Genomic DNA, 26,199 nt, shown 5'->3' on the forward strand with positions numbered 1-26,199 from the left:
TCAAGAGACCAACAAGATTTTGGGGTGTGAGCTTTCGAGAGTCAACGCTCCTAAGACCTTTGACTCTAAAGTTCATATCCCCGAAATCTTGTTGGTCTCTGCGGGGCTACTGTAGACCAGCATGCCTGCCTCCTCTGAAACTATTTCAAATGTGATTATAAATCCATGCTGTTTTTCTTATAACCATAGCTAAATTCTGTGGCTAGAGGAAGAGATAACCTGGTAATCACCACTGTCAAGGAGACTTGGAACTAACTTCTAAGTAGCATATTAAGTTGAGTAGATACACAGGCTTACATATTCCAGAAAAGATGGGCAGAAAATGCAGTCTGTATAACATGAAATTACTTCACCCGCATTTGGAGACCTAGATGTGAAAAACAGGACACATGAACAACAGAAGCTGCTTTCAGGTAACATTTGCTAGCAACCTGGGTATGGCACAAACAGAAGTAACAAGGCCACAAGCAAGAACATTTTATTAGGAAAAGCGATGTTACACCTGCGGATCTCAAGCAAACTTACAAGTTTTTTAGTGGCATCAGTTGAAGGAGGCTTAATGGTGTTCAATTTTCTTCAGGATTTCAGAAGCCAAGGAAGAAATTACTATATCAGCATGGGAGCTAACAAAAGGAGGGGAAAACCAACAGTTAGTGAAATAGGTCTACCTCAAAGGCGAGAACAGGAAGCATATTATGACTACACATGGAAACGTGAGCTTTCATTCAAAATATTTTTAGGAAGGCAGAAAGTGACTTTACTCAGTCATTAAAAAAAGAACTCCATATCTCCTTAATCCATTACTTCTGCCTCTCTAAAACTGGTTATACAATAAGCTGAGGGCTTGTTTTCATCTTAAGGTGAACACAGGTGTCTTTATATGCAGCCAGACCATTGGTTGATCAAAGTCAGTATTATTCACTACATCTACTAGTGGCTGCCCAGATTCTCAGGCAGAGGTCTTTCCACCACTGAGTCTCGGCCCCTCCCCATCAGTAAAGAAATGGCACACAGAGGAAGGATTAACACATATTGGTATGAAATGTTATGCCTGAACAGATGCCTACTTCTAGCACACAGATATCTCTCAAGAGAATAATAACAGTTCATCACCCCAGGATAGATAACTTGCAGTTCATATCCCAATCTATAAACAAAAAACACACAAATCACCAAAGGCTGTTATAAGCAAAATAGTACAGCAGTAATGCTATAAACTGTGGTGCATCTATAATAAAGTGTTGTATTGCATCCCTCTTCATGGCAGTTTTCAAGGCAAGAGCTGAACAGAGGTGGGTTTCCATTGCCTTCCTCTGAACAGTAACTCTAATCTTGCTGATCTGCCATCCAAGCACTATGAGCATGCTCATTTTCCATGCTGTGATGAACTCAGTCTGTGCTATTCAGGTTGCAATTACCATGTTTGTAAAAAAAAAAAAGGGTTCATAATTAAATTGCACGCTTCAAAGTGCAATACAAATGAACTGACAGCCCAAATGAAATCCATGGTCATTTTGAGTGTAAATTTAAACAGAGCAGTGCTAGTCAAGGGAAAATGGCTTGCTGATCTGCCATCCAAGCACTATGAGCATGCTCATTTTCCATGCTGTGATGAACTCAGTCTGTGCTATTCAGGTTGCAATTACCATGTTTGTAAAAAAAAAAAAGGGTTCATAATTAAATTGCACGCTTCAAAGTGCAATACAAATGAACTGACAGCCCAAATGAAATCCATGGTCATTTTTAGTGTAAATTTAAACAACAGAGCAGTGCTAGTCAAGGGGAAGTAGAGATCTCAGATACAGATAGTGGGGTGGGGGAGAAAGCAGAAGTTAACCAGTTCACCTCAAAGTAAACATAAGAGAAGCCAATGTTGGATCAGGCCAATGACCCATCTAGTCCAACACACTCACACAGTGGCCAAAAATACCAGGTGCCAGCAGGAGGTCCAGCAGTGGGGCCAGGACACTAGAAGCCCTGCCACTGTTGCCCCCCCCCCAGCACCAAGAATACAGTGCATCACCTGCCCCAGCCTGTGAGTTCCTATCTATACCTTGTGGCTAATAGCCACCGATGGACCTCTGTTCCATATGCTTATCTAGTTCCCTCTTGAAGCTGTCCATGCTTGTAGCCGCAACCACCTCCTGTGGCAGTGAATTCCTTTCATCTGTTCTAACCCAACTGCTCAGCAATTTCATTGAGTTCCCACAAGTTCTTGTATTGTGAGAAAGTAAATACACTCAGAATCATAGAGTTGGAAGGGACCTTCAGGGTAATCTAGTCCAACCTCCTGTACAATGCAGGAAATATTCCCCCTCCACACCCCCAGTGACTGCTGTTCCATGTCCAGAAGATGACAAAAAACCTCCAGGATCTCCAACCAAACTGGCCTGGAGAAAAATTGCTTCCTGACCCCAAAGTGGTGATCAACATTTCCCTGGGCATGTAAGAAAGGGCCATAAGAACTAAGCACTAATCCTGCCCTTCCCCTCATGATCTGCCTAAATTCACACAATCAGCACTGCTGTCAGGTGGTCATCTAGCCTCTGTTTGAAAAACTCCAAAGAAGGAGACCCCCCACCCCCAAGGAAGCCCATTCCACTGAGGAACTACTCTGTCAGGAAGTTCTTCCTAGTGTTTAGCCAAAAACACTTCGGATTTAATTTCAACCCGTTGGTTCTGGTCCGACCTTCTGGGGCAACAGAAAACAACTCTGCACCATCCTCTATATGACATCCTTTCAAGTACTTAAAGATGGTTATCATATCTCCTCTCAGTCATCTCTCCAGGCTAAACCTACCCAGCTCCTTCAACCTTTCCTCATAGGACTTTTGGTCTCCAGACTCCTCACCATCTTTGTTGCCCTCCTCTGGATTTGAACTAAGCAGACACAGTGAGGGCCATTTTGACATTACCTGCCCAAGCTTTTCTCAAACTTGAGCACCTTTTTAGTAGTAAAAGGTTAGATATCATTCTGTACTCAAGTCCATTTCATACTGGGTGTGGTGGTGTAAAAAACTGATGTTATGTCTTGATATTGCCCATATACTCCACAGAAGTCACAGATCAATTCATTAAAAACCTAAACTGTAAATGCCAACGGCCTGGAAGGAGCCAGGAGCCTTCCCATTCATGCAAAATTGGGTCTTTCCTGCCTTTTAGATATTTTGAGTATCAGAGAACACACAGAAGAGAACACGTACATCTAAACCATAATTACAAGCTCTGCTGTAAAAGCACAGTGTTATTTAAAAGAAATCTAAAAAGCACTCTTAACAAGAGGCCAAATGCCAATAAAAATGAGCTCCACCCACAAGCCATTTCAAACAGCATCTCTAAAGTAGATTGTGTATGTATGAGAAACAAACACGAGGGGTATGAGGGCTCTGTTAAAGACAAGTTGTAAAAGTGATCATGCACTTCTTGGGACAAGAAACTGGCATAAACACAGAACCGTGTGTTGTTAGAATGAAGTTTTGTTTCCTTACATAAGAGGAATTAGAATGATTAGCTACAGGAAAGCAATGGAACTTGTATTTGCATCAAAAGATGCACCCAGTTATGTCTGTGACCATGGGTGAGTGGCACAATGGGAAAACAGATGTGCATCCACATTTGTGTTGGCTATGTGATATGATGAAAACTGGCTTCCACATATGGCTGTGTGTATATACCAATGGTATTAGATAACTGGTTTATATCAGCACAAAGAGCAAAGCCTGATAGCTATGGAGACAACACATAAGTTGCTCCACAGGTGCTGTGGTAAGAAGCTACTATTCTTAGGAGAATAAAGAGCCATGGAAGAATGCCTCCCACAATGTTCTGGATGGAAGTAACAAAACACATTTCTCAATACATAAAAAGTTAATGTTGCCATAGAATATTAAATGGGGTTGCACTTACCTGTAACTGTTGTTCATCAAGTGGCCTTTGTGCAGGCACACATGGGGACTGCGAGATTGCAGGCCTGCCGTGAAGAAAAGCTTCCAAGCTTTTAAAGAAGTTTCTAGGCTCTAGGAGTGCTTCCCCCCCCCCCTCTTTAGCGATTACTTTTCCGCCCAAACAAAGGGTCACGTGACAGAGGTGGGGCGAACACCCCTCCCTCAGTTCCCTTAGCTGCCGTGAGGAGACCTTTGCTCGGTCAGCAGCCCACAGTGGGGAAAGAAGGGAAGGGATGTGTGCCTGCACAGAAGGCCACTTGATGAACAACGATTACAGGTAAGTGCAACCCCATTTTCATTGTCATGGCTTCGGTGCAGTCCCATGTGAGAGAATAGCAAGCTCACTTACCAGAGGAGGAGGTGGTGGGCTGATCATTATCTAGAGAGAGACTGTGCCGATGCAGCTCTCCCCTGAACATATAAATACGTTTCTGTCTTTCCTAAATTATTGTGTCATCTTTAAATAAAATAGGAGTGCCCTCCTCACATCTAATGTGTGGAATGTTTGAACCATGTCAGGGACGGGAAGAACACTGGAAGGTTGATGTCTTGGTTAAGGTGAAACTGCCACCATCCTGGGGAGAAGCTCTATACTGGGTCTGAGGACTACTTTGGCTGGTTGGAATTTGATAGGAGGATCACAGTGAAGTGCCCGTAGTTCTCCCACCCTGCTAGCAGACGTGACTGCCCCTAGGAAGGCGGTCTTGCATGAAATAAAGAACAAATAAAAACTGGCCATAGATTCAAATGGTTTATACATTAATTTTGACAGAACTAGTGACAAACTCCATTGGGGAACTAGGGGTACAACAAGTGGAAGGGAACATATAAATACGTTTCTGTCTTTCCTAAATTATTGTGTCATCTTTAAATAAAATAGGAGTGCCCTCCTCACATCTAATGTGTGGAATGTTTGTTTTGAACCATGTCAGGGATGGGAAGAACACTGGAAGGTTGATGTCTTGGTTAAGGTGAAACTGCCACCACCCTGGGGAGAAGCTCTATACTGGGTCTGAGGACTACTTTGGCTGGTTGGAATTTGATAGGAGGATCACAGTGAAGTGCCCGTAGTTCTCCCACCCTGCTAGCAGACGTGACTGCCCCTAGGAAGGCTGTCTTGCATGAAATAAAGAACAAATCAAAACTGGCCATAGGTTCAAATGGTGTATACATTAATTTTGATAGAACTAGTGACAAACTCCATTGGGGAACCAGGGGTACAACAGGTGGAAAGATGTTAAGCTAACCTTTTCAATTTTTTAGATTCAGGGGTAGAAAAAACTGGTTGCTCTATAAGTGGGTCATGGTAAGCAGAGATGGCAGCTAGGTGAACTTTTATCCATTATGCAGCTAAGCCACCTTCTTTTCAATTATGTTCAAACTTCAGGATCATGGGTCGAACCCTTGCCTGTCCCCCCCCACAACACAAATCTTTTCCATTTGTACTCATAGGACCTCCTTGTGGGTTTACGAGAGACCTGCTCTACTTTTTTTTGAAAAATTCCCTACTGAAGGATTAGCCAAGCGACTAGGGGCAATGGTCCCACTTCTAGGCGGCGAATGGGGCTAATGTATAGGAGATCTTCCTTTGGGGGGACCCTCTGGCTAGTTTCCACAGCGGGGAACCATGTTCTCCTGGGCCAGCAGGAGGACAGAAGGATGCATGAGGTATGGTCTGCTTTTGTTTTCGAAACTACTTTGTGTAGAATGCCAAAAAGGGGGGGGGATATTAAAAAAAGATGGCCATGCCATCACCACTGGAAGTCATCCCCCAGTGAATCCTTGCCCCTGGCTTCTCTGGAACACAAGAGGTGGCATTTCTTCTTGTCTGCTGACGCAAAGAGGTCTATTTTGGGGGGAGGGGGGAACCATTCTGACAATTGGGGCCAGGTAGTTGGATTTGACTAGCTTTCGAGCAAGGGAAACCAGACTACCAGAGAGTGGTTTGATATGGACCACTCTTGATTTACGTTTGTGTCCCTGCTCAGGCTGTCTGCGAGGGAAGGGGGGGGGGATATTAAAAAAAGATGGTCATGCCATCACCACTGGAAGTTATCCCCCCGTGAATCCTTGCCCCTGGCTGCTCTGGAACACAAGAGGTGGCATTTCTTTTTGTCTGCTGACGCAAAGAGGTCTATTTTGGGGGGAGGGGGGAACCATTCTGACAATTGGGGCCAGGTAGTTGGATTTGACTAGCTTTCGAGCAAGGGAAACCAGACTACCAGAGAGTGGTTTGATATGGACCACTCTTGATTTACGTTTGTGTCCCTGCTCAGGCTGTCTGCGAGGGTGTTGTCTAGACTAGCTATGCAAACAGCTGTCAGCTGCACCCTGTGTCTTATTGCTACCGGGACATGACGTCCTCTGATGAATCTGTAAATGAAGTAAGAGCAAGTTTGATGGCCCTCAACTCTAACAGACTGATACGAAGGGTGGACTCTTTCCTAGTTCATAACCGCTTTGCTCTTAGTCCCCCTGACAATGAGCCCCCCCACCCAGTGAGGGAAGTGTGTGTAAACAAATGCACATCAAGAGATTGCACCCCTAGAGGGATTCCTCTGAGGAGGTTGTCAGCAATAAACCACCAGATAAGAGATTTTAAAATGGCCCTTGGGACGGATGATTGTTTCCACTGAGGCTCAGAACTGGAGTCAAAATTCCTTATAAACCAATTTTGTAATGACCTCATATGTAAATGTGCATATGGGACCACTGTGGTAGTTGAAGCCATATAGCTCAGAAGTTTCTGAATGCATCTGGCTGATTGAAATCTGTTGGATAAGAACTTCTGTACAAGGGCTATCATACTTCTGGCCCTTGGAAGGGGCAAGCATGCCTTTCCTTCTATGGCATTTAGAGATGTCCCAATAAAGTCAATAGACTGGATGGGAGTCAGGCGGGACTTCTCCCAATTTACCAGAAAACCCAGGGACTGGATTGCATCTAGAGCAAACCTTAAATTCTCAGTTTACCTAGGGAGTCTTCTACAAAGAGCCAGTCATCCAGGTAAGGATAAATTTTCTGCAGGCTTTGTGAATGGACACACGGAAATAGGCATTCTTCAGGTCCAGGGTAGCGAACCAGACATTTGGACCCATGAGAGACATTACTTCCTGAATGGATAACATTCTGAACTTTGACTTTTTTATTCAGGGAACTTAGGTCTGAAATAGGCCTCTTTCCTCCCCCCTTTTTGTCAATGGCAAAGTACCTGGAGAAGAAACCTCTTGAGTCCCTTGCAGAGGTGGTGAGCTCTGTAATGGCCCCCCTTAGCCAAGAGGGAAGTAACCTCTTGTGTTAAGAAGGGCGATGGGCTGCAGGAGGGAACTGGTGAGCACTGAAAAGGAGGCAGTGAATTGAACTCCAAAAAGTAACCTCTTTTTTATTATGGACAAAACCCACTAGTCGTTCGTAACTTGGCACCAACTGCAAAAGAACTTTGATAACCTTTCTGAAAAGAACTTTACTGAACTCAGTCAGGCTGACAGGGCACTTCTAGAGTGTTGGTCCCTAGGGGACTGGGAGGGCTTCTTTCCCCATAGTCTGCCCGGCCTCTTGGGCTGAGGTTGCTGGGTGTAAGGCCTATAGCCCTGCTGGAAGGGTGGAGGAGCCTGGTATCTGTAATCTAGGGCACAATAGGACCTTGGCTGGTGATACCTCTGACCATGCCTCACGAAATACCTTCACTTAACAGTGTCATTGAGTTGTGAGTTATGCCCAGAGACTTAGCTATCAACTTGTTCTTTCTAATTCAGTCCAAGATCATATCAGTTTGATCACTAAAGAGGTCTCGACCCTCAAATGGGAGGTCTTCTATTTTTGCCCTCGTATCCTGTGGGAGGGCTGAAGAGTGGAACCAGGAGTGTCTCCTTATGACGATGCCAGAGACCACTGACGTACTATGATTTGGCTCCATGTCTGGCAGCATTCAGCTGCTGCTTTCCTACCTTTTCGCCTTCTGAAATGAGGGTCTTTGCTATGGTTTGCTTGTCTGCAGGTAACATTTCTACAAACTGTCATCTTTTCCCATAGTAACATTTGGTAGTGGCCCATGACCGCTGTGAAATTAGCCACCCTCAGTCCCATTGCGCAAGATGAGTAGGTCTTCCTTCCCAACAAGTCCAGTCTCCTGCTCTCCCTGTCCTGAGGGGATGAATGGCTACCCGCCTTTCCCATAGAAGGAAGGACTTCCAAAAGCATGGAGTTTGCTTGGGGTTGGCGAAACTAGTCACAGTCCTCTGATCCTGTATAGGTTTTCTAGTTTTTTTGATGAGGCTGGCTTGGCCCAAATGGCCATGGATAGCCATGGATATACCTTGCATCCCCTGTAGCATGGGGAGAACCACGGGTCCTGAGTCAGGACTGTATAACACCTTCATTACAGGGTTGGGCGGTTGAGGTTCTTAAGTGTGGAACGCTAACCCCAGGGCTTTTGCCATTCGGACTAGCTTCTTTGTAATACATCTTGAGGTCATCCCTGGGTGATGGAGCTGATGGTTCACCAACTGTGTCATCAGGAGATGGCACTGGTGTGCTCTTGGAACCCACTTCTGTATAGTTTGTATACAATCTGTATTTTTCTCTGCTGAGGGTTTTGTAAACTTATAATGGCCAATGACTATTTACAATAAACTGAACTGAACTATAAAGCAGCTTTTAGTTTTGCTGCTCTGCCCTCTCAGGCTTTAGGGGTAGGTCAATGGCATGCTGGACAAGTAGCCATGTTGTGGCCCTCTCCCAGACACAGAAGACACGAGCTATGATCGTCATTCTGGGCCATTTTCACTCCACAATCCTCACACTTTTTGAAAAGAGCCATCCTACCGATTTTGTAGGTAAAAGTTTTTAAAGTTCTTCATGGAAAACCTCACCGGAATTCATCTTTGAGGCCCTATGAAGCAGCTGTATTGGAAGCACGTCCTCTCCTCACAGTGGCAAGAAGAGAACTGAGGGAGGAGTGCTTGCCCTGCCTCTGTCATGTGACCCTCTGGGCAGGAAAGGGATCTCTGCAAACAGGGGGGAGGGGGGGTACTCCTAGAGCCTAGACACTTCTTTAAAAGCTTGGAAGCTCTTCTCTGCGGCAGGCCTGCAATCTTGCAGTCTCCATGTGGGACTGCACAGAAGCCACAGCAATGCATAACTTATATAAAAAATTATGTCAAGGTCTGCTCAAGATATTGGGATTCACACTCAAATTATTCCAGAATATGCATTGCATCCCATGACAATGCCTTCCACAGAACCAAGTGTAAGGGTCTTTACCCAGGGGCACAATAAATGCAGTTAAGCTGGCACCAGGAACAGACATCATGGTGGTTCACTGCTCAACTATGCAGAATCTCGAGTCAGCACAAGCCACTGCTTAGCAGTTCTGGAAGTAAGCATGTGTAGAAGGCTTGCAGAAGATACCATTGGTTTGGATGAACTGAACTTTACTTGCTGTATCCTCACATAGTGCCTGGCTTATGATAAAGTTCCTCATCAAAGGCTCTTGATAAAGTTCCTCATCAAAGGCTCCTAAGTAAGCTCAAAAATCATGGGATAAAAGGACAAGTCCTTTTATGGATCAAAAACTGGCTAATTATGGCCACTGTGGGATACAGAGTGTTGGACTGGATGGGCCTTTGGCCTGATCCAACATTGGCATCTCTTATGTTCTTATGTTCTTATGTTCTGGCTTGCCAGCAAAGATCTTCTTACACCCCGCTTTTCAAGTCTTCACCATTAGAATTAGTTGGGTAGCAACCCCAGACAGGTTTTTCCCCTCATTGTTGGCAGCTCACCTATGGAAGGCTACTCTCCTTTGGCACCAGGTCAAAATGTTTTTGTTTACCAAGACTTTTAATTAAGGGGTTGATCTTTAGCAACATTTTTATAGTGTGCTTTTACCCTGAAAACTGTTACATTCATTTTAAACGACTCAATGATTTATGTTTTTATCTCTGAATTGAGTTTTAATGTGTTTTAAATTAATAACTTTCAATGTTTTATGGTTTTATTATGTGTTATTTTGTAAGTCGACTTGGGCAGGTTCCCTGGAGAGACAGCATGAACATTTCCTAAACAAATAAAAAAGAAATCCTCCTTTGTATTGCTGCAGCCCAAGCATCTTGGATAGATCTGAGAATGTGTTCAGGTCTCCAAGCTGTTACCAAAGGAAAGGGAAAAAAAAAAAAAGACACACAGGCCACATCTTTCCTCACCTCTACATCTGAAAGGGATTCATGCTCACCACTACGGGTTTTTTTACCAAGAAGGAAAAGGAGCTGTTTTTGCTAGCGTGCAAGAACAATAGACTGGTATCTGGTTATGAAGAGAGATGTTGTAAGAAGAAGGGGGGGGGGGGATTGTGTCACATAGCCCTGACCAGCCACATCAGGGGATCAAAACAAGATTAGCGAAAAAACCCAAAAACCCTACTAGAAAGCTTTGAATAAAAGAGTTTTGAGGACAGTACTGTGTAGGAGGGGGTGGGCTGGTAACACAAGACGCTTGTACTGTCTGAGGTGATTACAGAGAGATGAAAGAGGAGGAATGTGCATATAACCTGGAAATTCCAGAAAGCCTAAGGGAACTCACCTGCCAGTTTGGGCCAATTTTTCTAGCGTGTGAACAAGAATATCTCCATCATTCTTCAAGGTTTCACTGTGTTTCTCATTAGAAGTTATCTGGAATCGAAGGAATAATTGCCAAAAGTTTAAGAAGACGTTCTGCAAAATACAAATGCTACCCCCCAAAAAAACCATACAGTCTGTTATTCTGGTGCAAAGCCCTTCAATTGTCCCAGCACATTCTTAGAATCCAGAAAGCTGCCACTTTGCAAACCTGATCTTATTCTAGGCTAGCTCCCAAAGCCTAATGATTGGAGTTCACTGTGGTAATGTCCTTCCTGAAAGGTTTGTGGAGCACACACCACAAACAATCCATTCTAGCAGCTTGCTTTTAGTGTAACCTATCTGTTCCTGATGGAACAGAAAGGACACTGCCGATTTATATATATAATTGGAATATATTATGGAATATAATATAACTGGAATACAGATTTCTATTCCGGCTTTCCTATGCTCAAAATCTTCTGTCAGAATAAACAACTTTTTGAAAGAAGACTGGATTTGATGCTTTGTTTACTGAACAAGATTCACTTGTGTCCTTTATCCCTGTATTTGACAGTTTAGAGTCCAATGGCTTCAGCAAAATGGGTTTCATTTTGGTGCAAGTAATATAGCATCCCAAACCCCCCACAAAACACATGGCAGATTAAATCATGATAAAATAATTCTCTGTTGGAAAGGAGGAAAAGTTCAACTCTTTCAGCTTTGGGGTTATTATAAGTACTACACATATATTTGTAGAAAGATAGCAGAAAGTGCTTTTTTAAAAAATCACTGCTCTTCGGAGATGTCTTACAAAACAGCACTCATATGTATCACCGTCAGAAACTAAGCAGCAAAATTATCTTCCCAACTGTCATTAAAATGAATGTGTAATTTGTAGAAGGCTCTTCACAGTGGATTGGGATTGGAGCAGTGGTAACTGACCTTGTAAATCTTATGCATCTCAAATTTGTGTTATTAATGTGGTTAAATCAACATGATTGTTTTCATGTTTCTGACAAGTATAATCATATTATTTGAGACAACACTCAGCAACTATATATTCTGATGGCAGTCAGTGAGATGAAACCAGTGTTGCTCATTTGTCCTTCTGATGGTCCAGTAATGCTTTCTAACATGGGTCTGATGGAGAAGACCAAATGCAAAGGAATCAAAACACATTCATCTTCAACCGTAACTTTATAGGTAGTGTAATGTACATCTTAAGAGCCCTACATGCACAGATGAATCTCTTTAGCAAAATTTTGGGACATGGCTCCATGTTTGCATAACTACCATGTTCACAGAGGTGTACATTAGAACAGTACACTTGCATAAAGAATCCACAGCATACATGGGAATACCCCATGTGCACAGGAGCATCTGTGAATGCAATGAGCCTTTACATCAGGGTTGTCGTATGTTCTGTGTGTTTTCAGTTGACATGTCTCAACAAGTCATTTTATCCTTAAACATCACACCACCAACACTATTATAAGAAGTTTAGAGACTTTCTCCTTTACTTTTACCAGTTTGTTGTGATGAGTTATGAGCGCATGTTGAATTCTCTTATAATCTGTAGATGTTGCCTTAATAAAAAAAATTGTATTTAAATCTTGCTGTAGTGTCCATTTGTTGAGACTTAATAACAAGTTCAAAATGACTTTTCTTTGTGAAGCTAATAAAGCACCTTACAGCAATCCTCTGTTTAATACAATTAAATGAAGCAATAAAGAACATCATTCATATGTAAATGTCCTAGTTAGTTCCTAAAACACAGAATAAACGCACAGGTAATAAACTGCTTTAATAAAGGAATTTAACATGCTCTGAAATGCACAGCATGAAAAATCAATGATTAGGATTTTGTTTTTGTTCTAACAATCTGTGTGAAGTTGGACGTTTGATTCATCTGCCAATTTTTGTCAGATTTGATTCTCAGAATAGGATTATTAATAAACATTGGGGTATATTCTGGGTTGAAAGGGAAAAGGAGAGTCTTGGCTTCTCTTTTTAAGGTTTATGTCTCCAGAACACCAAACTAGTCCCCCCCCCAATTAGTCATAACTTGAAGTTTTCAATTTACAAGAACCTTCAAAATCAATTAACCTGACGAATGAATTACTTTCATCTTTTTTGAAGGGGATGGTTTTCTCTGGCCCCACATGGTCCAGTAATGCTTTCTAACATGGGTCTGATGGAGAAGACCAAAAGCAAAGGAATCAAAACACATTCATCTTCAACCGTAACTTTATAGGTAGTGTAATGTACATCTTAAGAGCCCTACATGCACAGATGAATCTCTTTAGCAAAATTTTGGGACATGGCTCCATGTTTGCATAACTACCATGTTCACAGAGGTGTACATTAGAACAGTACACTTGCATAAAGAATCCACAGCATACATGGGAATACCCCATGTGCACAGGAGCATCTGTGAATGCAATGAGCCTTTACATCAGGGTTGTCGTATGTTCTGTGTGTTTTCAGTTGACATGTCTCAACAAGTCATTTTATCCTTAAACATCACACCACCAACACTATTATAAGAAGTTTAGAGACTTTCTCCTTTACTTTTACCAGTTTGTTGTGATGAGTTATGAGCGCATGTTGAATTCTCTTATAATCTGTAGATGTTGCCTTAATTAAAAAAATTGTATTTAAATCTTGCTGTAGTGTCCATTTGTTGAGACTTAATAACAAGTTCAAAATGACTTTTCTTTATGAAGCTAATAAAGCACCTTACAGCAATCCTCTGTTTAATACAATTAAATGAAGCAATAAAGAACATCATTCATATGTAAATGTCCTAGTTAGTTCCTAAAACACAGAATAAACGCACAGGTAATAAACTGCTTTAATAAAGGAATTTAACATGCTCTGAAATGCACAGCATGAAAAATCAATGATTAGGATTTTGTTTTTGTTCTAACAATCTGTGTGAAGTTGGACGTTTGATTCATCTGCCAATTTTTGTCAGATTTGATTCTCAGAATAGGATTATTAATAAACATTGGGGTATATTCTGGGTTGAAAGGGAAAAGGAGAGTCTTGGCTTCTCTTTTTAAGGTTTATGTCTCCAGAACACCAAACTAGTCCCCCCCCCAATTAGTCATAACTTGAAGTTTTCAATTTACAAGAACCTTCAAAATCAATTAACCTGACGAATGAATTACTTTCATCTTTTTTGAAGGGGATGGTTTTCTCTGGCCCCACAGCAACTTCAATTAAATTGGAAGTTTGCTTTCTGGATAGGAAAACTGTGTGCTAATTGTAAGATAATACAAAAAGATTGGCTGCAAAATCACAGCTTTTTTGGTCCAACTGCAATATAACTCGAATTTAACTACACATTACAGCAACTGTGTAAATGAATAACAATGACATGTGCAAGTAGGTGAATTTAACTACATTTGGTGCCATGATTGTTTCCCACAGGTCATTAATGTCAGATTATACACAAAGATGTAGACTGCACTTCCACTATTTTATATATCATTTCGGACATTTTTGTTGAATGGTCTTGAAATAGGAAAGTCTTAAAAATATAAGCTGCTTCTTTCTTGAAGACACTCCCCAAATTATAGACGTTGCCCATTTATTCAAGTTCATGATCTCTCTGATTACGTCAAATTGATTTGTGACATAAATGATCAAATGTGAGGATGGAGGGGTACAGTTCTAATAGGCTGCCATCTTTTTTTGTATGAGGCCATGCCCCTCCCCCAATAAGTTAGCTTACCATGTCAATCATATTTTTATGTTTTTAAAATGTGATTTTATGATGTCTGTTTTAAATTAGGGACAAACATATATTCTTAACATTAACCAAATGTTTTCCAGATTAATTTACAATGGAATCACACCTTCCTATGCAGAAATCATATCCTTAATATGGAATAATATGGATCTCAGGCATTTTAGCTTCTCTTTGCATGTACATTCACCAAAGATACAAGAGAGCCTTGTATACCTGTAATCAGGGATGGGCACAAACCAACTCACAAAGTAAAGTTTATCACAAATTTTGGCCAGTTTGTGTTTCACAAAGCAATGTTTGTGGAAGGGTGACTAACTCAAACATTTTGTGGACTTTGGTGTTGTTCGTGGCGGTTCATGAATGATTACATTTCCAGATAGTGTCTGCCCAATTAAACTGTTTACAAAATTCCAAGGCAACAAGGGGACAGAATTCTCCAGCCCTGGAAACACCAATAGAATCCCTCCAAAACTTAACAGGCACTGCTGGCTGCTAATAATAGAGTTCCCATTCAGCTCTGTGGGATCTGAATGCTATATACACATACACCCCCCCTCAAATTCAGCTCCGCAGCCTCTCTTCTCTTGGTTGTTTGCAGTTACACAGAGAGGACGGAACTTGTTAAACGTGGAACAGCAGAGCACATTCCCTCATGCCTGGGAACTCCTCTCTTCTGCTGGGGTTTTGGTGTTAGGTGGGCTCAGAGCTCTACATTTTGATAGTGAACTGCTCTCCCTTGCTGGGGTTTGGGGGTGTTAGATGGACTGAGGGTTCTAAGCCACTTCGTCTCTCTGCTCACACCAAGCAGAAAGGCTTAGCCAGTGAGTTCCTTGGTTGAGAACCCACATTTTGATTGTGCTTCCTCTCCCCTGCTGGGGTTTGGGGGTGTTAGATGGACTCAGTGTCATGCCTGCCCCTGCTGATGCCCCTGATGAGGCACCTGCCAGCCAGGAGCATGTGGAGTTGACACCACAGGCTCCTGAGGAACGTACTGCAGCAGAGACTTATAGGCAAAGACTGGCTCCTGTAGCAGAAAGCTCCCTAAGTAGCGAGGAGGATAGAGCCTCCCAGGAAACACCTGCAAAGGATCAGGCTCTGCTGCATCACAGTGATTCACCATCGGATTCACTGCCACCTGTGACCAGGCTCCGGAATCTACGGAGACAGGAGCTGAGAGAACGACGCTGGGATGCACACATGTGTGCAAGACGATCTCTCAGCCCTGAGTATTGACTGAAGCTTGACCTCGCTCCCTGCCAGCTAACGAGTTAATTAGCCAGCACTGTATATCTTCAAGCCTGTTGCTGGAAGGAACTTGTGCTGGCAAACGTCGTTTGACAGGACCAGACTCCGTGTATCTCTGCTCCAGACTCCGTGGAACTCTTGTTGGTTTGAGCCTCGGCTTTTGACCCTCGGCTTCGTTGACCCTGCTTTCGTCTTTGTACCCCTCTGGCATCGTTGTGATTTATGGACCTGGAACTCTGGTATGTCTGACACTGGCTTTGGACTCTGATTTAAACTTGTTTGAACCGTGCTGCCTGATTTGCTCGGCTAGACCTCGGACTGCTCCTGGACTTTGCTTGCTTGCATCACGCCCCCTGGCCCTGCCATGACACTCAGGGCTGTGAGCCGACCTTTCTGCTTATGCTGAGTAGAGGGGCTTAGCTAGTGGGTTCCTCAGCTGAGGACCTACATTTTATACCCTCCCATCCCTCCTGATTGTGAACCAACTCCTCTGTGCCATGAGGGTGAAAGTGGGTGCAAAGGGTGATCATTGTGGGGGAAGATGTTCTCCACACCCTTCATACCAAAGACCCCCATCCCCAAGCACCAAACCCATCCTGCCAGCCCACTGGAGCCAACCCCTAGCAGGGCATCATCAGAGGTCTCAGAGCCTCCTTCCCCTGATCTGTTCCTGGGGCTCTTCAGAGGCAAAAGAGTTGTTAGCACTGCCCAGAGACACCAGAAGTTGCTAACACTCATTAGAGAAGTCTCTGACAGCAGTGATGGGGGGGAGCATCCTCCCCTTCCACACAACTCCCTGTTGCTGCTCCTGCCTCCAGTACATCCCTCCATGGCCCCTCCCAGCCCAGTGCCAGAAAGCAGCTGTCCTTCCACCTTCTCCAGCCTCGTTACAGCCCACATTTTGGAAATATTTCCGCACCCTCCCCAGTGACCCATGTGGCAGAGTGCCAGGTGTGACATGCCCACATCTGGAGGGGCGCAAACCCCCAATACTTGTCCTCCTCTGTCCTCCGCAGGCACCTGCAAAGGGCCCACAAAGCAGTCACTTGCCTCATTGGCAAGAAGACAGATGGCCAACAGTTCTCCCTTGCGGAGGATATAGCCTTTGGTGGGCTGCTACAACATCTGGCTTCCATGAGCTGGTAAGTCTTGCCTGCCATTCCCTGCTCCGCAGTGGCGATGGTCAAGAGTGAGCTCTCCAGAGCGCAAGGCAAAATGATGCATTTCACAGCAGACTTCTGGAGCAGACAGCAAAATGGCTATCTCTTCCTCACTGCCTACGGGTTGCAACCAGAAGACCTGTCTGTCTGGACTGTTGGGGCACAGTCCAGTCCTGCCTGGATGCAGACCACATGGCGCAAAATATCGCTGCTATGATTCAGAGTAGTGGAGGGAGTGGGTGGGTGGAGGCAACATAGTCTGTGGCTACATAGTCACGGACACTGGTGCAGCATGCTGGCAGTGGTGAAGGCTGCGCACCTGATGCACACACTTCACCTCATAGTGAAGGATGCTCTGGGGTTGGGAACACTATCAGGGCCACCTGGGATGCTTTCACCCTTGAGATGTGGGTCTTGCTGGAGACTGCCAATGCCTGGCTGCCCACTTCTCATGCAGCATCAAGTCTGCCTGTCTGCTGCATGAGATGCAGGGAGAGGGGGGATGAGCCTGAACACCGGCTCATCCTGGACCTACCCAACTGCTGGAATGCCACCAATGCCATGACTGCATGTTCGGTGGAGCAGAAGAGTGCAGTGCAGGATGTCATCTCCTCCATGACTACCCTGCACAGGGAAGAGGAGCTCCACATCAGCCCCAATGATTAGCTGACCCTCTCCCAAATGGTGCGTGTTCTCAAGCCCTTCCAGGACACCACCAATGTGTTCTGCACTCATACAGCCAGCCTGGGGCAAGTCATCCCCCTGACTTGAGGGCTGGATTGGGTGCTGGCCTCCACACTGGAGCTGTGCCCCAAGGGGACAGCTGTTCTCCCATGGGCCAGGGCCTTGGCAGAGAGGTTGCAGGTGAGCATCACCACCAGGTTATAACCTCTCTGCAAGGCAGGGGAGTACAAGCTGGCGTATACATGAGACCTTGGATAAAAGGCAGCATTGCTTTCCGGAAGACAGGAGGAGGAGCTTCAGCCTAACACCTCTGCCTCAAAGAACCCAACCAGAGATAAGCCTCACTACTGGTTGTCAGTGGTGAACTGGTCTGTCAAGAGCAGCAGGGATGCCAGGCATGCAATGGCAGAGGATTCTGCAGAGGTGCTGGTGAGGGAGTACCTCGCCGAGTCCCCTGAGCCTGCCTCCGCTGATTCCCTGGAGTACTGGTCATGCAAGGCTGTTATCTGGCCCAACCTCTCTTGTATGGCCATGAGTCTCCTCTCCTGCCCCCCACCAGTGTCCAGAGTGAGTGAGTGTTCTCCTACCTGGAAAACATTCTCAGCCTCCATAGCTCCTGCCAGGGGGAATGAGTTGGCCTTTTTCAAGGTCAACCTCCCCCTGCTGGGCTACCCCTCTCTGGAACTCATAGGGTTGTCCCCCTGCATGTCCCCTCATTCCTCCTCCTCCTCTCTGGGTGATCCAGCATTTGGCTTGTGAGTTGTGCCCTTGGCACTTAGGTGGGAGGATGACCGCCTCAACCGGAGGGGTGTGGGCTCCTTCACCCAACACCTTTCTTATGACACAACATCTATTTCATAACACAACACCTACCATATGATCACTATAAATGGAAAACTCTGATTTCCACTGCTCTGGTGGTGCTGGGGTGCCCACCAAGCTGTTGTAGGGTTACTCTGTGGAGCCTTCTGAATGTCTGCTGTTCTGTTATGACTGACATCACCTATCACTTTAAGTGTAAAACTCTGATTTCCACTGGTCTGGTGGGGCTGGGGTGCCCGCCAAGATGTTGTAGGGTTACTTTGGGAAGCCCCTGTCAGATGTTTGGCTTTCTGTCATGTCTGGCATCACTAACCACTTTAAGTGGAAAATTCTGATTTCCACAGGTCTGGTGGGGCTGAGGTGCCCACCAAGCTGTTGTGGGGTTACTTTGGGGAGCCCCTGTTAGAAGTATCTTGTCATGTATACCTTTCTGTCCTTCAGAACCTGCCTTTGGAGAGTTCAGGGGGCTGCAAGCACAGGAGGGATGCTTCCCTTGCTTCCAGTGTCGGGGGGCGGGGGTGTCTGCCCAGCTGAAGTTTCTCTGTGAATTTGGTATCACAAGCCGTTCCATAGACTCCTGTAACTACAGCTGTCTTTTCCAGACAGAGCAATGGGGAGACCTTTTTTGGGGGGGGTTCTTAACTGGGGCCCAGAAATTGAATCTCCTCCAAACTTGGAGAGATTGCAGAGGATGGGCAGTAGGATGAGGTTCCCTGTGCGTTTGGTGTGTGTAGCTTGCAGGGGGTCCATTCTATACACTTTTTAACCTGTGCCTGACATTTCTCCCAAAAACACTTCCCTGGCTTGACCTTAGTCCTGTTGGGTTTGCACTGCCACAGTGGCACTTGTTCTACTGGGCACATTGCACCGATTCTGCTGGGCTTGCAAAAATGCACCCCACCTTCAGTTTCTACTGCGAGATTCTCTGGTTTGACCTTAGTCCATTGGAAACAATGGGAGATGGAGTGTCTTCTTTGGGGGGGGGGCTGTAACTTGGACCCCATAAATCCAATCCTCACCAAACATGGAGGGCAGATAGAGGAGAATCACCCGGAGATCCCCTGTGAGTTTGGTGTCTCTGGCATGTCGGGGGCAGGCAGGTGGTTCTACCACATCACAAACTTCACTAACCAAATCGGTTCGTCTAACGCCAAAAAGTCTATGATGGTCCATGGTTTGTGAACTATGCACACCACGAACCACCATCTCAACCATGTTTTCCCGGTTCATGCCTATCCCTACATGTAATGGTTCAGACAGTATACAAAATTCAGTGGGCTTCTTTTGCTGCTTCTGCAAATGAAGGTACTTCATAAAGGAATGCTCCTAAAAACATGTGCTAAATGCTTTGCCCACACCACTGAATAACAACAGCTACTTCCCTCACATATGTACAGCTGTCAAGGCTAGAGCTTTAATATCAGTGGGGGCGGCTTGAGCCCCAGTGTAACAGATCAACCTCCTCAATTTCTGGGAAAGCCCAGTGAGCTCCAGTTTCTGAATTGAGAGACAAACATGCAGCCAGTGTATGACAAGAGCAAAGCAAGCAGAACAAGTTCAGTCACTCCTGCCAATTTATGACTCGTACTAACAGGCCTGGGCAGTGATGATGGGCCTTTTAAACCAGAAGTATAAGTATTATAAAAGCACAAGTGCTCCAGGTGTTCTTTGGCAGGCAACTTTACAGACAAGTATTCTCAGACAGATTATAAAGATGCGTAATCTTTAAATCTCAGCAAATACATGTTACAACAACTAGGTACCTTCAGCAAATAAAAACAAAAGCTAACATAAAGGAGCTTACATTTCAAACACTAAACTTATTTTCTCTCTCAATTATAAAATGAATCATCTTTTTTTGGAGTTTGAAGTCATTTACAATTTTAACTTGGCAAGCCACACACTCTCATGCATTCTGAAGGTTAGTGCTTTGAAGTGACTATACCTGCATAAACCCACTTCTTCAGATGCAATGAGTGGATCTTCACTATGCAGTCACTATAATCAGTAGTGGGGCAGGATAAAAAAGTGAACAGCAGGGTCAAGAGGCCACGAAAAGCAGGAACTACAGAATTAATTGTAATCATATAAAATGCAAATCTTATCAGGAAAAATGCAGAGACCTTTCATTAAACTTGTTAATGGCCAGTAATAGTTAGGTTTTGCTAAAATAGTTACCTCCTGGAACCAGAAAGAAGTCTGACATTAAAAACTGCTGTACCGTATTCAGAAACCAGTGGGATAACATTTCCACTTCCCTTGCCTTCAACTAACTCACACGACTGCCAAGCCCCAGAATCTGTCTGGCAACTGGCTCTACTCTGTTTCCTGGGCCTCCACTCTCTTAAAGACACTGCAGTCTAGGAACATCCTTCTGCATCCCTGACAGGAAAAAGCAGCCCCAGTTGAATCCTGGCTATCTTAATTGCCTGTTACACAAACACCCTATTCACATTTATTCCACAGAGACAGTGGACTGGGAGGGGGGTGGACTGAGGGCAAGCAAATGGGGAGGCTTCTTTACACTGGCCCCCAATCAAAGCTCTATGCTGTCTTGTCTTTGGAAATGAGCGGATGTGTTGCCTGTGCTCAGCTCACCCTTAGGGCTCCTTCCTCCAGCAACTTGATAACAGCCATTCCTGGAATGGCCAACAAAACAGTTAGGGGTGAATTAACTGCAAGCCATATGCTCCCACCCCCCCCGCCACTACAAAGCCTAAAAAATAGATTTCACCTGTGCTTATTTTGTAAGTGGAAACAAATAGTAGGTATGTATATTTTTCAAAGGGCTTTTGTGAGATTTGGGACTCCAGTACTGAACACTCTAGGTATGTAGCTGGCAGGTGGTGTACGCCTTATATTCTGTCTATCTATCTATCCATCCATCCATCCATCCATCCATCCATCCATCCATCCATCCAATCATCGATCTCTTTCTCTCTACACACGTAACTGTTTTAGACATAACTTGGGGTTCCTACAACAATAACAACATGTAACCTGAATATATAAACATTTCCTGGCATTTTAGATTTAACTCTGATATGATAAATTACTATAAGACCCTGTTAACCAAAACACACACAAACATAAAATGATTTTTCTTTGAAACTACTTTGCGCACACATTGGCACAAAATGTATCTGAATGCACAATTCTTCTTGTACAACTCTGAAAACTCTCCTAAGGCAATTAAATTTATTTTGTATATTTATAATACTTATATTTCGCCTTATTTCCTTAGAGTCAAGGCAGCTAATAATGCAACAGTGAGTTGCAAGGACACAAAAGTTAAGAATCCATTAACAAGATTAAAACACAAAAACTGCAGCCAAATCTGCCAAAAACAGTTTACCTATGAATGCCTTCTGAATTAGAATCATCTGGCATGCCTTCACATATCCAGCGAAGGTGTCATCTGCTCTCATTACGGTAGGCTATTCCAGTGAACTGGACCTACCACAGAGAAGCCAGTGGCCAAACTCTTGCCATACGGACAATCCTAAGAGAAGGCTGTCTGAGGAATGTTAACTGGCATGTGAGAGTAATCTGGGAGATACGGTTCACAAGTATGAGGGTAAATATCAAACACGTAAGTACAAAACCTTGTTTAATTAATACTCAGATAAAGAAACACAGAGTATTTGTATTCTGAACAAAAGGAACTTGTATTAATGTTGATATCTCATCTACCAAATTCTAAACAAAATTTCAAGAATGTAGTGATGCTTTGTTATACTTAGATAATCATGACTCTTGCAAGAAATGGGAATACATAGGTTTACTACAGTCTAGCACTTCAAATCATTGAACCAACCAGTCCAAGTTATGTGAAAAGCCACCATGTGAGTAAGGAGTGACCAGTGTTACTTTTTTGTCAGTAGAAGAGCTGCTGTGGTAAATCTTGTAATGCAATCTTTGTGATTATGTTCTGTGTAGTAAACAGCATAAAGTGTGAAGATATGTTTCCAAACAGGCAGAAGACATGGGCTAGGGAGCCATAGCCAATTAGGGATCCCGGGAATGTGACCATGGCATATTTACAGGAGAAACAGTAATGTGCCTATGCAGCAAACACACCATGTAAAATGCAAATTTGCCCTATATGTGATGAATAAAAGAATGGGCTTTGAACAATATAAAGGAAATAGCGTCATCCCAGTCCCAGTGATGGACTGACAAGAGGAGATTCAGTTTTTATTGGGCCTGCTGTGGGAAGTTTTGTGTGTGGTATACAGACTGCTACAACTTCCCCACTGCATAATGCTTTTTTGCTGCTCCATCTCTCATGCAGCAGGTTTTCATTCCTGTAACTGCAGAAAGAAAGGGATGCAAAGATCACATGATTTACAATAGCAACTCTCATAATGACAAGAAACAATGCTTCTCAATTGTTCTTCTTTATATACTCTAGAAGCAGGGAAGCCACAAGGACTTGCAGGGTCATCTAATTTCTGCCTGCCCCACTATTTCCTCTTTTCCTTCCCTGAAAGCCCCATAGCCTCTCCGTTTTCCCTGCTTCCTTCTTTCCTTCCCACCCACCAGCCAATCAATCTTTATCTGCTTCCCTGTCTTCAGCTTTCTCTTCTTCCTTCCCCGTGGCAGCTTCTACCTGGGAAAACAATGGCTCATTTCTGTTGTGCCAGCCACCAGGCCAGGCATAGTTGTGAGGTGGGGAACCTACAATGATTTGTGTGTGTGTGTGTGGGGTCACCTGACTTTCTCCACATACTATTTTCTCTTTCTCTCCTCCTGGCAGCAACCATATTTTGACTTTCCCTGCTTCCTTTTCTTTATTCCCACCCATCCACCAATTTCCTTTTATCAGTTCCCCCATCTTCAGCTATATTTATTATTCATTTATACCCCACTGTTTTCATAATGGAGACCCAAAGCAGCTCCCACAATTTGCCTCTCCTCCAATTTTTCCTCACAACAGCCCTATGGGGTAGGTTGGGCTGAGAATATGTAATTAGCCCGAGGTCACCCAGTGAGCTTCCATGGCAGAGTGGTGATTTGAACCTGGGTCACCCAGATCCTAGCCTGAAACTCTAACCACTGACTTTCATGGAGTGCCTACTGTTGAACAGTAGCAAGCAGCCATCTTGTGTCAATCAAACACATCACATGGTATCAAGTCAACCAGTGGTTGCTGACAGGCCAGGCCCCAACAAGTCCTCCTCAGAGGGCCATAACAACTCTCTCTTTTTTTTACAGTCTAGTCATATTATCCAACATCATTTCTCATACATACATTTGAGTCTGCTTATCCTCCTTATTGTTTATCAATTTATAGACTCTTGAACATCTTTTGTTATATACCTTATCATCTTTACCCTGTAATAGCATACTTAATCTGTCCATTTCCGCAAGTTCCATAAATGTATATGTTATTTCCTCCCTGGAAGGTGTTTTTTCTGTTTTCCAATATTTTGCCAACAATATTCTAGCAGCTGTTATAATATACATCAACATATATACATCCTGGTTTGGATAACCTTCAGGGATTATATTTAACACATAAGTTTCAGGTGTTAGTAATACATTTATACTCAAAATTTCTAAAATTATTTTCTGTATCATTCGTCAGTACATTTGGATTTTTTTGCACCTCCACCGCATATGGTAAAAAGTCCCTACGTTTGTTTTACATTTCCAGCATTTGTTAGAAAAGTTAGGGTGACATCAAGCAATTTTGTCTGGTGACCAATACCATCTATGAAAAAATTTATAAATGTTCTCCGTATAGGATATAGCTCTCATATATTTTAATTTTCTCCATATTTTGGACCATTCCTCTATCTCTATATTATGACCTATATCTTGCATGGCCATAACAACTCTTGAAAGGGTCCTGCCCTGCCCCTTACCTTTTACTTACAGAAACCAAGGCAGCTGTGGCAAGGATGGCAATACTGTTGTGCTACCTCTCCACAATGGCATTTGCTTCTTAAAGCTACAGATGCTGCTTCCATTATTTGGTTTTTTTAAAACCCTCCAATGCATTTTTTTAATTCAAATTTTTCTGCAAACCTAGTTTTTTCAGGTTTGTAGAAAGATCTGTCCTGTCTGTTCATAGTTCCAGTCTCCATGTTTAAGTGTCCACAGATACGGCCATGTTAAGAATTAGATATATTGAAGATGGCAATAAGAAAAGTGGGCTAATTACCCCACTGTCACTGGATTGCCTTGTACCATGCCTGAAGTACTATGTTGCAATTAGTGGGGAAGGTTAAGCACTTGCAAAATCTATCAGTCAGCAAAAGGAAAAGACATGAGACCAATAAGTCCAACAAGATGGCAGTAGTGATTAACAAAAAAGGCAAACCAATTGATAACTGTTCATAAAAGCACTAGGGAGAGCAGTATCTCATTTGGTTTAAGGACAAAGCCAAGTATTTGATATTTTCTAATGTCCTGACACCAAAAACTGGAGGGTATTTTGCTAGACCCACTGTAGGTATCCCACAGGAGTCACTGTTCAGCTGAGTGTTACATTAAGCCATTGCCAGTAAGGAAATCATGCTCCCCCTGACAACAACACTTAGCATCCATCGTTCAGAATCAAGTGAGAAAAGCAGGGAGCAAAAGAACAGCATACTATACTACAGCATCTGTGTGGCCTTCCAATGGACCCTATACACACGAACACTTGGGTGACCAAAACGAGCAGCAGAAACATATTGCACCATAGCAAGCATTTATCTGACCAGGCAACAGAAGCAGATATATGAAATTCTCCACAGAAATGTTCCTAATATTATCTGTTTTGGTTTCCACTGGAATTCCACAGGTATTGCACATTAGCAAGAGGTCAACAAATTCTTCTTGAAGCAAGAACCAGCAACAGCTCATAGATGGGTTGAGCCACCTGAGAAGCATCACTACTCTTCAGAATTCTTCTTGCTTCTTTCAAAATTAATTGGATATCCTACTTGAAGAAGCATGACACCACCCTCCCTATTCACTTTGAATTTCATTTTAGAGGAAAATTTGAGGCTGAATCTCAAAACAAGGCTGTCAAAAGAAGTATGTGGGCCAAATGTGATTTTGCAGCCAAAAATGTCAAGCATATCTACAGATATTAACATCAAGAAATTAAGACACACAAGAGAAGGCCTTTATTTATATTCTTCTTCTTTAAGCAAAGAGTTCTTTCATTAAGCAGCTAGCTAAACTGAGATCTGCAGGTTTCGAAATATAATTTCCTTTCATAATCTAATAACGTGATAATGGGAAAAGAGTCTTCTGGCTTATATACAAACATTCTGGTTCTTCCTGCTCTCTATTTACTTGTATTGTGGTGTTCGCTGACACATCACAACCTATTTTGATTAGTTATATCCTCCAGTTGTAATTCAGGAATATTCCTAATTTTACAACAAGAAGCAACAGCCACAAAGGAAAGCTTGGAAGATAACACTTTCAAAAGAAGCAATTTACCATCTTAATAAAATAGTGTATGATATCTAAGCCAAAGAACTGCCTTGTTAAAAAAAGTATTCTCTGGACCACCCGGCAGGGTGTGGAGTGGGAGTCACTGCAGTGCAGTAGTTCTGTTCTTATCTATTGGGCAGATTTATAGGAGGTAAGGAGACTACTGCTCCACCCCATGAGAATTGTCCTGTGGGAGGCCACAAGATTCCATTGTCTGCTTCATGCTGTTGAATGTTTACACATTTAACATCTGCATTGCTGGGAGAGGATGAATGAGAATTTAAGCTCGTTAAGGATGTGTTCATGACAATCTACTTATATTTTTTCTCAGATTCCAGTGAGGTGGAAAAATCCTTGAATGAGCGCATGGAATTAGAAATGGGCTAATGAGGGATAGTAGACTTAAGCTCAAACCAGATGTCTGAAGGTACTGATGAAAAGTGGTCCAGTCAAATTAGAAGCAAATAGCAGTCCTAAACAGACTACATTTCCCCTGAAAGCTCAGGTTCGCAGCTGGAAGGCAGAAGCAACTCTGGTTCTGTTGCTTTGTGTTC

General features: G+C 43.5%; 1 protein-coding gene across 1 annotated transcript in view; it reads right to left on the reverse strand.

Annotated features, from left to right (window-relative positions):
• Window positions 1-510: 510 nt before the first annotated feature.
• The window catches only part of LOC107105519 (serine/threonine-protein kinase ULK4-like), a gene marked incomplete at its 5' end in the record, with an annotated part of 115,095 nt that continues 89,406 nt past the window's right edge, over window positions 511-26,199 (reverse strand). Inside the window, 2 exons of the mRNA XM_015405502.1 lie at window positions 511-623; window positions 10,524-10,612. Coding sequence (XP_015260988.1) covers window positions 557-623; window positions 10,524-10,612 — 156 coding nt within the window. The remainder of the gene's footprint in view (window positions 624-10,523; window positions 10,613-26,199) is intronic.

The sequence above is a fragment of the Gekko japonicus genome, unplaced genomic scaffold (assembly GCF_001447785.1).
Source record: "Gekko japonicus isolate JY-2015 unplaced genomic scaffold, Gekko_japonicus_V1.1 scaffold2468, whole genome shotgun sequence".
NCBI classification, from domain to species: Eukaryota; Metazoa; Chordata; class Lepidosauria; order Squamata; family Gekkonidae; genus Gekko; species Gekko japonicus.